Raw genomic sequence first — 12,444 nt, forward strand, 5'->3', positions numbered from 1 at the left:
AGTATTTTCATTTTATAGATCTGTAAATTAAGTATGGGGAAATTTTTATGTTCAGTTGGAAATCGCAGTATGTGAAATCAGAGGAATTAGAGTTTGAGTCCTGATTCTATCCACAGTTTCATCTGCCTGCCCTTGGGTGGGTCATTTGTCTGTTCTTTTGTTTTTGAGGCAGAGATAGCAGGACACAGATTTTCCGCTGCAGGGGGTTGGCACCCCAGCCCCTGAGTTGTTCATGGATCAACTGTATATCAGAGTGTGATGCATACAGTAAGGAAACATATTACTTCATAAAACTGTTGTTTCAGCTATTTAATTTTGTATGCCTGTTCACATACATACAAATCTGCGTATGTGCCTCCTGGGTTGTGATGTGAAGTGTGGTTCTTTCTGTGTGTCATGGTTAAATAAATTGGAAATCACCTGTTCTGGAGTGGTTCCTTGTCTCAGTATTGCATTTCCAGACTGAGGGAATTTGTCCTAAAATATAGAGAATGGATATATGTTCATGTTGATATGAAAACTTTTTTTTTCCTGTTTGTTTCTTTTTCTTATTTTGTTTTTATAGCCCAACAGTTGACCCCAGGCTTTCAGCTTTCTCTTGCATCATCTGGCCCAAATGTATCGCTTCCTCCAGTTCCAGCTGTAGCTCTTCAGGTTTTTTGCTCTGGTTGTAAAAAGATGCTTTATAAGGGTCAAACTGCATTTCATAAGACAGGATCTACTCAGCTCTTTTGCTCCACAAGGTGCATCATTGGACATTCTTCATCTGTCTGCCTACTACCTCCTCCCAAGAAAACCTGTGCAAACTGCTCAAAGTATGAGATTCTTAATTACATCTTTTTATTTTTTTAGTGTATTTAGTTCAAACATACTATTGCTACTTTAAATCTCTTTAGCACATTTCTTTGGAAATATTTTTTAGCTAATTGAGAAATTTGCAAATTCTAAAGTTTATAAAGTTAAATAAGTGACTTGATGTAAAAAAGGATTGCCTAAACCAGTTTTCCTATGTCTTTCAGTTTAAATTTTACCAGAAAGGAGTGAGAAATTGCAGGACCATGCATGTATTGTATGTTTGTTGTAGACAACCATTCAAAATTATTTGTTATCTTGAAAGTTACTGAAGTATAGAATGAAATAATATCACCCTTATAATAGTATATGAAAGTTATTTAATTCTATAGAAGGTAATTGGCCACAAAAACAATGCATTTATTCCTGAGAAGTCCTTGTGAGCTCTTTTTGGAGATCACTGGTGCCTTGTAATAACGCGTAGATGAAGAGAAAGGAAGAAGTAGCAACAGAGTCCTATAAACTTTCTTGGGGATTACTTGGTGGTCCAGTGGTTAGGACTCTGCACTTCCAGTGCAGGGGGCATGCGTTTGGTCCCTGGTTGGGGAACTAGGTAAGATGGGTGTGGTGGGCACGGTGTGGCCAGAAAAATAAAAAATAATAAAATTAATAATAATCATAAACTTAGTAAGTTTGAAGAATTTGGCGTGTTTTGCCTATTTGTGTGGTAGTGTAATTCTAGGAATGTAGTGAGTTGTGGAGTAGTCACTAATGTGGGGCAAGAAACGAGCTTGGCTTTGATTGTATTAGTAGCTCTATCACTTACTAGCTGCATGACCTTGGGCTAGATATTTAACTTTTCTCAGCCTCAGTTTGTTCATTAGTAAATAGTATCTACTTCCTCAGGTTTTAATGAGAAAGTGTTAGCACAGGACCTAGCACATAGCAAATGCTTAATAAGTGGGATCCTATTACTTTAAATAATAAATTTGATATTATGTATAGTTAACATATAATTTGTGACCTCTGTTTTGTCTCTGCTTGGTTGTGTTGACCTTAGGTATCTAAAAGTAGATCCTATTAAAATGGAAATCCCCAACTAAAAGGAAAGAGAAATTTTAAAATATTTTACTTAAATATTCAAATTTACTTTTGTTACAAAATGCCCAGTACCTTATTTTAACTTTTTATGTCATTCTCATGAAACTGATCTGGAAGAATAAACTCTCCTCTATCTCCCAGTTTGCTCAAGGTCGTGTCTATTGAGTTGGTGATGCTGTCTAACCATCCCGTACCATTTCATTCTCTGCTGCCCCCTTTTCTTTCTGCCTCAGTCTTTGCCAGTATCAGGGTCTTTTCCAGTGAGTTGGCTCTTTGTATCAGGTGGCCAAAGTATTGGACCTTTAGCTTCAGCAGTGGTCCTGCCAATGAATATTCAGGGTTGATTTCCTTTAGGATTGACTGGTTTGATCTTGCAGTCCAAGGGACTCTCAAGAGTCTTCTCCTGCACCACAGTTCAAAAGCATGAATTCTTTGGTGCTCAGCCTTCTTTATGGTCCAACTCTCACATCCATACATGACTACAGGGAAAACCAAATTTAGTTTTCTATTTTTAGGTGTTCAGCTTCAATATATCAAATATCAAGAGGAAATTAATTAAATTTTACTTTATTTTATTTTTTGACCAAGTCACGTGGTACATGGGGTCTTAGTTCCACCCAAGGATTGAACCCATGCCCCCTGCAGTAGAAATGTGGAGTCTTAACCACTGGACCGAGGAAGCCCAAATTAATGAAATTTGAAAGAATGTAACGTGACTTATACATCCAAATACATATTGTTATCTTAAAAGTAGTCACTCTTGTCACTGGCTTTTTACCACGGTACTGTTGTTGAGAAAAATTTTTTGTCTCCTTCTTTGGCATTGCCTTCAGAGACTGTGAAACATTCCTTTAGGCTAAGGTAGGTGATAAATCTATCCTTTCAGCTGGGGTTTGATTTTTGCAAGTTGCCAAAAGTTACTTGATGTCTTACCAACTGACTGTTGTAGATAATTAAACTGAGTCATACTGTTAAACGTGGTATCTGATGATAAAATTAAAAAGTTGTACTTAGAGTTCTTATAAACTAAATGAGAAATTAGAGAAAGTGTTTGAGCCATGTTGATGTTGGAGGAGGTATAGTTTTTCTAAGGTAAATGTTTAGTTGTAGCATATACATTTGGATGTGTAAGGTTCAGAATGCATTTATATTCATGTGCACAGGTTTTCATTAAAAAGTCATTCTCATTGGTATATGTATGTATACATGGCACTTGTAGGTTTTCATTGTTAAGTGAAATTCTTAATTGCTTTGATTTTAGTAGAAGAATCACTTTTCAGTCTTAATATTTCGTGTGCAGTAAGCATATCCACTTTTATTAAGGCTGAGTTATAGAAAAGTAAAGTAGTGCTCTGTCACCTTTGAAATTCTTTTGTAGTTTACCATAGAATAGTTAAGTGTGATGAAGGTACAGGATGGAAGGTAGAATAGTGGAGTGGTGAACTGTGTGGATGATAGAATCAGACTGCCATGATTTACATTCTGGCTTCACTGCCTACTCAGCTGAATGACAAGCTATTTAACCTTTCTGATTTGGTCTCCCAATAATACTTACCTTATAGAGTTTTTTGTGATCATTAGATTGGATAATTTGAGTAAAGAGAACAATATCTGGCACATAGTAGTTACCCAGTACAATAATTATAGTACATAATATTATTGCCATTATTATTCTTTACTATGTGGCCTATACTAGTGTTTCTAATTAATGACTATTTCCTTCAGTTTTTATACTTGTCAGAAGAACGGCAATAACTTAGCCTCTGTTTTTACTGGCAGTGCTTATTGTAACAGTGAGCTCTCACAAAATAACTCTAGGAGTCTCATAGACAGACTCAGTTATTTCTGTTCTTTTTTTCTCATTCTTATTTCCATCTGTCCTGTGATACCAAGCCTTAATAACCCTTTTGTTTGTCATTTGTTTCTTGGATCTCCTCAGTTACAATGAAGTTTTCTATATCATGCTAATTTTTAATGCAAATCTTTGATAATTTATGTTTCTCAAATCTTACATTTGAATAAAAAATTTTTTTTTCCATTCATTGTTTCATTTATGTTTCTACTCTTGGCAGCTACTGGCTCATAAGAGGACAAGTGTTTTGTGGTCTGGAGTTGTGGGATGGACACTTGTTCTTTTTGGCTCCAGTAGATGAAACTTGGTTGGAACTGGAAGCCTCAATGTTTTTTTCATGAGCATCTGGCTGGATATCTTTTAAATGTAATTCTCCCTCAGCACGTCTATAAATTAAGTTTTATGAACTCCATTTTATACATGAGGAAATTGAGCCAGTAATTGCCCGTTGCCTCACTCATTGTCCCTCAGCTGAGAAGTAATAGAACTAATCATCAAACCCAGTTTTCCAGAAGCCTTTCCCAGGGCCAGCCATTTTCTACTTATACAATAGCTGCCCTTAGTAAATGTAGTTATTTTAGCTCACAAAGAGGAAGAAATTACAATTAGGAAGAACACATTTCATTTTGCCTTTGTTATTTATTTTTAGAGACATTTTAAATCCAAAGGATGTGATCACAACCCCATTTGAAAATTCCTCTCCCAGCAAAGATTTCTGCAGCCAATCATGCCTTTCTTCTTATGAGCTAAAGAAAAAACCTGTTGTTACCATATATACCAGTAGCATTTCAACTAAGTGCAGTATGTGTCAGAAGAATGCTGATGTAAGTTCTATTTCGTCTTTGTTGAGATTCTGTTCACAGATCAGAGGTTTTCTACTGGCTCTGCTTACTTTGTGTCTGTGTGTGTTTTTCTTTCCTAGATTCGATTTGAAGTTAAATATCAAAATGTGGTACATGGTCTTTGTAGCGATGCCTGTTTTTCAAAATTTCATTCTGCCAACAACCTCAGCATGAACTGTTGCGAGAACTGTGGGAGCTACTGCTACAGTAGCTCTGGCCCCTGCCAGTCCCAGAAGGTGTTTAGTTCCACAAGTATCACGGCATATAAGCAGGTACGAATAGCCGTCTCGTGTGCTCTGCAGGCTCGCGCCTTTCCAGATGGCGGCACAGGGACGAAGTGCAGAAGAGAGTGAGCTCTTCCCACCAATTGACCCTGGTGTGTGATTTCCCCTCCAGAAAAATGGGGTAGATTCTAAAACTGTAAGGGTTGATTTTGATAGTAAGATAATATAGATGAACTAGATCATTCGTTAGGGTTTCCTTCATGGCCACGAATTCACAAACATAATTTCATGGTTTGCTATGAGTCTGAAATTTTGTGCTCTATTAATAGTGAAGAAAACTCCATATTATTGTGGATAAACTATGACCAAGAGTTAAAAAATGATATAATCAGCAAATATAAAACATATCTTTTTCATTTTAGAAAGTATGTATTTTAAGTGTGTTTTGGAATTAATTTGTCATTATTTTGGTAACATTGCTTTATTAGGATGCTTCAGATATTTCTTTTTGCATTTTTATGTTTTCCAACTGCCTTTTTTTTTTACTTTAGCTAATTTTTAATTAGTTTTGTTACTAAATGTATTAATTTGTCAGTTTAATCATTGCTGAATAAATTGGGGTCTTTAAAAGTTATTTATTTAAGAAATAAACTGAAATTTTATTTTTATTTATTTTTTGCCTATACCATGTGACATGTGGGATCTTAGTTCCCTGACCAAGGATTGAGCCTGTGCCCTCTGCATTGGAAGCACAGAGTCTTACTAACTGGACTGCCAGGGAAGTCCTGAAAAAAAGAAGTTATTATTTTCAAAAAAAGTGTAAATAATAATTAAATTTTTTTTTTCAGTTAGGGAGTTTGGTTTAATTCCTCTGAGCAGTTGGTAATGGACATTCATCTTCATAAAGTATCCTTTTTCTAGGAACTTAGCCTCTTTTGGCAGTCTGCTTACTATTTTTGCAAGAATAGAATCCATGTTATATGTGTATGTATGTGTGTGTGTGCGTATATATAGTCCCCAAATCAGTCCCATTCCTGATTTTGTTACTGGTATTGTATTCTGTCCGCTGTGTAAGTGGTGTTCCTCTTTTACTCAGAAGATTATGTAAAGAAACTTTGCAATTTATGTTTTCCTACTTTTTACTTCCCTGTGTAATTTATTAGTGAAAGATTTTACAGTGTGCCAGTGATAGTATAGGGTAGTGGTTAGGAGCCTGGACTTTGGATCCAGATGAAGTAAGTTAAATCTCCTACTTTTCTGTTTTTTGGGTTTTTTTGGTTAAGTTAATTAAAGTTACAGTTTGTTAATATAATTTTTTAAAGTATCTCACTGTGTTATTGGAAGGATTTTTTGGTACAGTGTAAATAAAATTGCTTAGTATGGTGCCTGGCTCATGATGAGCACTCAGTAAGTAATAATATTTTTAATTTATATAAATGGCAGGCATTATTATTGTGTTTCTTAAAACGTGAATAAACTTACAGGCAAATTTTATTGTGAAACTCAGCTTGAAAAACAGGTTGTTCTGCAGAATCTCCTAATATACATTAATCATCTTTTTTGTTTCCTGCTAAAGAGTTTAACTAGTTAAATAACCTTCAAGGTGGTAGACTCTCTCTTAGACTGATGTCCAAGTCTCTCCTGGGGGTGGTCCTTAGGTTTGTGTATTACTTGGTCTCTGATTATTTGTGATGAGAAAAGTATGTTATGACTAATTCATTATTTTTAATGTATTTTGTTGTTGCTAATATATTTGAATAGGTATTAATTTTTTTCAGTTTTTATTTTACAGACATACTTCAGAAATACTGTGAGTTTGGTTCTAGGCCACTGCAATAAAGGAAGAGTATATTACCAATTCTTATATACATATATACACGCAAATATAATGTATATATATACACACATATGTATCATTTATATATATTTGGTTTAAAGAGGTATGTTTCAGGTCTCATTGGGTCCTTTCAAAAAGTGAACAACTTATCTTTAAATAATTCCAAGATGGTATTAATAGAGTTTTCATCAGTTCAGAGTTTTAGAGGCATAATTGAGTTCATCTGGTTTCTGTAGCTAGGAAAGCAGCTTACTAGATAACTAACTTATTCAGAATGTGTCTTTTCCTCACCTTTAGAAAGAGAGCGTTCATAGGCATACCTCAGAGATATTATGTGTTCAGTTCCATTCCACCACAGTAAAGCAAATATTGCAATAAAGTGACACATGAATTTTTGGTTTCCCAGTGCATATAAAAGTTTATTTACATTATACTGTGTAAATACTATGCTGTGTGCAGTGGAATTATGTCTTAAAAAATAATGTGCATACCTTAATTTAAACATACTTTATTGCTTAAAAATGCTAACCATTCATTTGAGCCTTCAGAGAGTCATAATCTCTTTGCTAGAAGAAGGTCTTGCCTTGATGTTAATGGCCGCTGACTGCTCAACGTGATGATTACTAAAGGTTGGGGTGGCTATGGCAGTTTATTAAAATAAGACAGCAATGAAGTCTGCTGCATGGATTGACTCTTCCTTTCATAAACAGTTTCTCTCTAGCCATACAATGCTGTTCAATAGCGTTTGACCCAAAATAGAACTTCTTTCAAAATGGGTGTCAATCCTGTCAAACCTCATCACTGCTTTATTAAACCAAACTTACATAATATTCTAAATCCTTTGTTGACATTTCAGTGATCTTTGCAGAATCTTTACAGGAGTAGATTTCATCTCAAGGAATCACTTTTTTGTGAGCATTAAAGTTTTATGATGAGAGAGCAGAAATTGAGTCACATCGTTGGGCTCCACTTCTAATTCTGGTTCTCTTGCTATTTCTACCAGTCTGCAGGGGCTTCTGCAGTGGCTCAGTGGTAGAGAATCGCCTGCAGTACAGGAGCCTCAGGAGACACGGGCTCGATCCCTGGGTTGGGAAGATCCCCTGGAGGAGGGCATGGCAACCCACTCCAGTATTCTTGCCTGGAGAATCCCATGGACAGTGGAGCCTGGTGGGCTACAGTCCATGGGGTGGCAAAGAGTCGGACATGACTGAAGCGACTTCATATGCACAATTACTTTATTCACTGAAGTCTTAAATCCCTCAAAGTCATCCTTGAAAGTTGGAGTCAACTTCTTCTAGACTCCTGTTAATGTAGATACTTTGACCTTTTCCCATGAATCACTATCTAGAATGGTGAATCCTTTCCAGAAGGCTTTTCATTTACTTTGTCCAGATCTGTCAGAAGAATCACTATGGCAGGAATAGCCTTATAAAATGTATCTCTTAAATAATGAAACTTGAATTTGATCCATGGGCTGCAGAATGGATGCTTTGTTAGCAGGCATGTTTTCAGACAACATTAATCTCATTGTACATCTCTGTCAGAGCTCTTGTGTGACCAGTTGCATTGTCATTGAACAGTAGTATTTTGAAAGGAATCTTTTTTTCTGAGGAGTTGGTCTCAACAGTGGGCTTCGAATATTCAGTAAACTGTGTTGTCAATAGATACACTGTCACCTAGGCTTTGTTGTTCCATTTACAGAGCACAGGCAGAGTAGAATTAGCCTTATTCTTAAGGGCCTGAGGATTTTTAGAATGATAAGTGAACATTGGCTTCCACTTCAAGTTACCAGCTGCGTTAGCCCCTAACAAGAGAGTCAGCCTTTCCTTGAAGCTTTGAAACCACGCATTGGCTTCTCTGTAGGGTGAAAGTCCTAGATGGAATCTTCTTCCAGTGGAAGGCTATTTCATCTGTGTTGAAAATCTGTTGTTTAATGTAGCCACCTTTGTTAACGGTCTTAGCTGGATCTTCTGAATAGCTCGTAGTTTCTGCCTCAGCACGTGGTGCTTCCCATTGTACTTGGATGTTATAGAGATGGTGTCTTTCCTTAAAACTCATAAACCAACCTCTGCCCACTTCAAAATTTTCTTCTGAAGCTTCCTCACCTGTCTCAGACTTTGTTGAATTGAAGAGTGGTAGGGCCTTGCTTGGAAAAGGCAGTGGCACCCCACTCCAGTACTCTTGCCTGGAAAATCCCATGGGCTGAGGAGCCTAGTAGGCTGCAGTCCACGGGGTCGCAAAGAGTCGGACACGACTGAGCGACTTCACTTTCACTTTTCACTTTCATGCATTGGAGAAGGAAATGGCAACCTACTCCATTGTTCTTGCCTGGAGAATCCTACAGACAGGGGAGCCTGGTGGGCTGCCGTCTATGCGGTTGCACAGAGTCGGGACACAACTGAAGCGACTTAGCAGCAGCAGCAGGGCCTTGGTTTGGGTTAGGCTTTGATTTAAGGGAAGATTGTGGTTGCTTTGATCTTTTCAGACACTAAAACTTCCTCCATATCAGCAGTAAGACATTTTTGCTTTCTTAACATCTATGTGTTCACTGGAGCAGCAGGTTTAATTGCGTTTAAGAACTTCTTCTTTGCATTCAGAACTTGGCTTACTGGCACAAGAGGCCTCGCTTTAGGCCTGCGTCAGCTTTTTCTGTCTTCCTAAGTTTAATCATTTACAGCTTTTGATTTGAAGTGAAAGATATGTGACTCTTCCTTTCACTTGACTATCTGAAGACCATTGTAGGGTATTAATTAGCCTAATTGAAATATTATTGTGTCTCAGGGAATAGGGAGGCTTGAGGAGAGGGAGAGTGACGGGAAACGAGCAGTCAGTGTAGGAGTCCGAGCACATACAACGTTTCCCAGTTAAGCCTGTCTTAAATGGCTGTGGCTCATGGCAGCCCCAAAGTAGGTACAATGGTAACCTTAAAGATCACTGATTACAAACAGCCATAACAAAATAATGAAAAAGTTTGCAAGATTGCGAGATCTACCAAAAATGTGTCACAGTGAGCAAAGGCTGTTGGGAAAATGGCACCGATAGACTTGCCTGATGCAGGATTGCCACCGAAGCTTCCATTTGTGAAAAATGCAGTGTCTGCAAAGCATAACAAAGCAAAGCACAATAAAATGAAGTACGCCTGTATTAGTAGACGAAAGAATTTATTTTTCCCACATCCCAGTTTTAGGAAAACCTATACTTAGTGTAGCTGCTATCATTGTCAAATATCGTGCTCAAATATTTTAGCCAAAGGCTTTGGTCGTAGGTAGTGTTTCCTTTTTTCTTTCCTTAGAGCATATATATATATGTATACTTGTACTCGGTATTTAAATGTTATTTTATTTTAATAGAACTCAGCCCAAACTCCTCCGTATGCCTTGGGGAAATCATTGAGGCCCTCAGCTGAGATGATTGAGACTACGAATGACTCAGGGAAAACAGAGCTTTTCTGCTCTATTAATTGCTTATCTGCTTACAGAGTTAAGACAGTTACTTCTTCAGGTAATGTTTAATTCCATACATGTATAGATTTTGTAACTATTGAAGAGGAATGTAACTGCTTTTTTTTTTTCACTTTATTACAAAACTAAAGCAATCTGTATGGTTTAAATAAAGACCCAAGGTTGCTTTAGTTTCAAAGAGCTGATTTTTTTTTTTAAGATTTTTTTGATGTGACCATTAAAAAAAAATTTCATTGAATTTATTACAATATTTTCTGTATTATGTTTTGTTTTTTGGCCACAAGGCATGTGGAATCTTAGTTCCCCAAGCAGGGATCAAACCCACACCCCCTGCATTGGAAGGTAAAGTTTTAACCATTGGATGTCAGGGAAGTCCCTCAAAGAGCTGATTTTTAAGCAACAAAGTTTTTCAATGACTTTCTTGATCAAAGTATTTATTTTGTAATTTCATATGTGAAAAGAGAGAAAAACACATGTATGTTCCAAGTTAATTTTTGTGTAAGTGGGACTTAATTGTAGTTAGCTGTACATGTTACTATAAAGTTCTTTCATTTTTGTTCTGCATATTACTGAATATTTGATATTTTTACTCCCCTAATACATTTTTGGTTTATTTGTTCATCTATGTAACTTAGTCATTGGTTTTTGTGTTTTGTTACCAAGGTGTCCAGGTTTTGTGCCATAGCTGTAAAACTAAAGCAGTCCCTCAGTATCACCTGGCCATGTCCAATGGAACGATACATAGCTTCTGCAACTCCAGTTGCGTGGTGGCTTTCCAGGTACGACCTTAGGTAGTACTGTACCCTTGCAGTTCTCTCAGGCAGTGGTCTGTGGCAAAATGTTAACTGCCGAAGGGACCATCCTTATCAAAGATTAAGCTTCGGGTAGGAAGGAAAGAGATTCTGTTCAGTTACAGTCCAGGAGGCCGTTTCTGCAGAATGTCTGAGCCCAAGGTTTGAGCTTTAGTCCTTCTTTATTCAGCCTTCTCACCTAACTACCTTTCTCTTCCACTTTCTCCCCTGGCTGTCTCCCTTTCAAAAGAATGGAAGTCGGCTGTGGTTTGGATAGGTGGCATGGTGATGGGTTCCTGTGTCCCTTCCTCTCATCCTGGGCCAGATACATCATGACTCCCAGCACGGAATTGGAAGCCTCCACTTGTCGCATTCTCTCCTTACTCTCTAATACACAGAGAAAGGGTAGAATTTAGTGATCCTCCTGGGTGGGAAGATCCCTGATGTGGTATCCTTGGCCGCAGGGAGAAAGCAAAGTGTCCACTGTGCTCTTAATAGCTAGGAGATTCTGGTTGGTAGTAGGTGTGCAGGTGGAGGGAAAGGAGAGGCCTGCTCTTATTTATTAGAGTCATGTACTAGAGATCTTTGTCTGGAAAGCCTGAATTTTAGTCTGCAGCCTTTTTTTTTTTTTTTGTAACCTTTTAGTGTTACATTCCTCAGTCCTATTCTGGGAATATGCCATTTCAACTCTTCCTGTGAACTCCTTAGGAAAATTTTGCAGAAACATTGGGGGAAATTAATTTATTAAAGTGAGAAAATGAAAATGACGAAGTTATCTTATTTCTTACTTGATACAATCTTTGCCTTATCTGTATTTATTCAGAATGTATTTAACAAGCCAAAAGGAGCAAACTCTTCGGCAGTGCCCATATCTCAGACCCAAGTGATCGTAAGCCCACCCTCTGGGTCAGCAGTGTCAGCCGGAAGAGGTCACACCTCTGCCTTTACCCCCCGCTCCGTCAGTGGCTCTGTTGCAGCCAGTCTCCAGCCTCCTGCTCAGTTCCAGCAAGTTGCTTTAACCCACAGGATTGTCAGACTCAGGTGTCAGCACTGTAACTATCTGTTTGCGACAAAACCAGAACTTCTTTTCTACAAGGTAAAGAGAGATCATAAAAGGGATTGAATATATGAGTTTATCCAATAGAAGCATTTTTGTCTTTTCATCTTTGACAGTCACTCACTTTGCTTTGAAGTGAGAAAGAAAAAGATTTCTTAAAAATAAAGCAACACTTTAATTAGATATTAATGACTATTCTTCCTCTGCAGGGGAAGATGTTTCTGTTCTGTGGCAAGCTTTGCTCTGATGAATACAAAAAGAAAAACAGAGTTATGGCAATGTGTGACTACTGTAAACTACAAAAAATTATAAAGGAGACTGTACGATTCTCAGGGGTTGATAAGCCATTCTGTAGTGAAGGTAAGAAAAAAGCTCATTGTAGCCACAGAGCATGTGGTGGTTATGAAGTAACTCGTGATGAGTTGGGCTCTTAATCCACAATTAATTTTCAAGAAATTTCTTTTTTGAGGTATAATTTGAAGCTTTT

General features: G+C 37.4%; 1 protein-coding gene across 1 annotated transcript in view; it reads left to right on the forward strand.

Annotated features, from left to right (window-relative positions):
- The window catches only part of ZMYM6 (zinc finger MYM-type containing 6), a 44,677-nt gene that overhangs the window by 12,341 nt on the left and 19,892 nt on the right, over positions 1-12,444 (forward strand). Inside the window, exons 4-10 of the mRNA XM_052637720.1 lie at positions 566-815; positions 4,395-4,569; positions 4,668-4,859; positions 9,999-10,149; positions 10,773-10,888; positions 11,724-11,996; positions 12,167-12,317. Of these exons, the coding sequence (XP_052493680.1) occupies positions 566-815; positions 4,395-4,569; positions 4,668-4,859; positions 9,999-10,149; positions 10,773-10,888; positions 11,724-11,996; positions 12,167-12,317 (1,308 nt within the window). The remainder of the gene's footprint in view (positions 1-565; positions 816-4,394; positions 4,570-4,667; positions 4,860-9,998; positions 10,150-10,772; positions 10,889-11,723; positions 11,997-12,166; positions 12,318-12,444) is intronic.

This window comes from Budorcas taxicolor, chromosome 3 (genome assembly GCF_023091745.1).
Source record: "Budorcas taxicolor isolate Tak-1 chromosome 3, Takin1.1, whole genome shotgun sequence".
Taxonomy (NCBI): Eukaryota; Metazoa; Chordata; class Mammalia; order Artiodactyla; family Bovidae; genus Budorcas; species Budorcas taxicolor.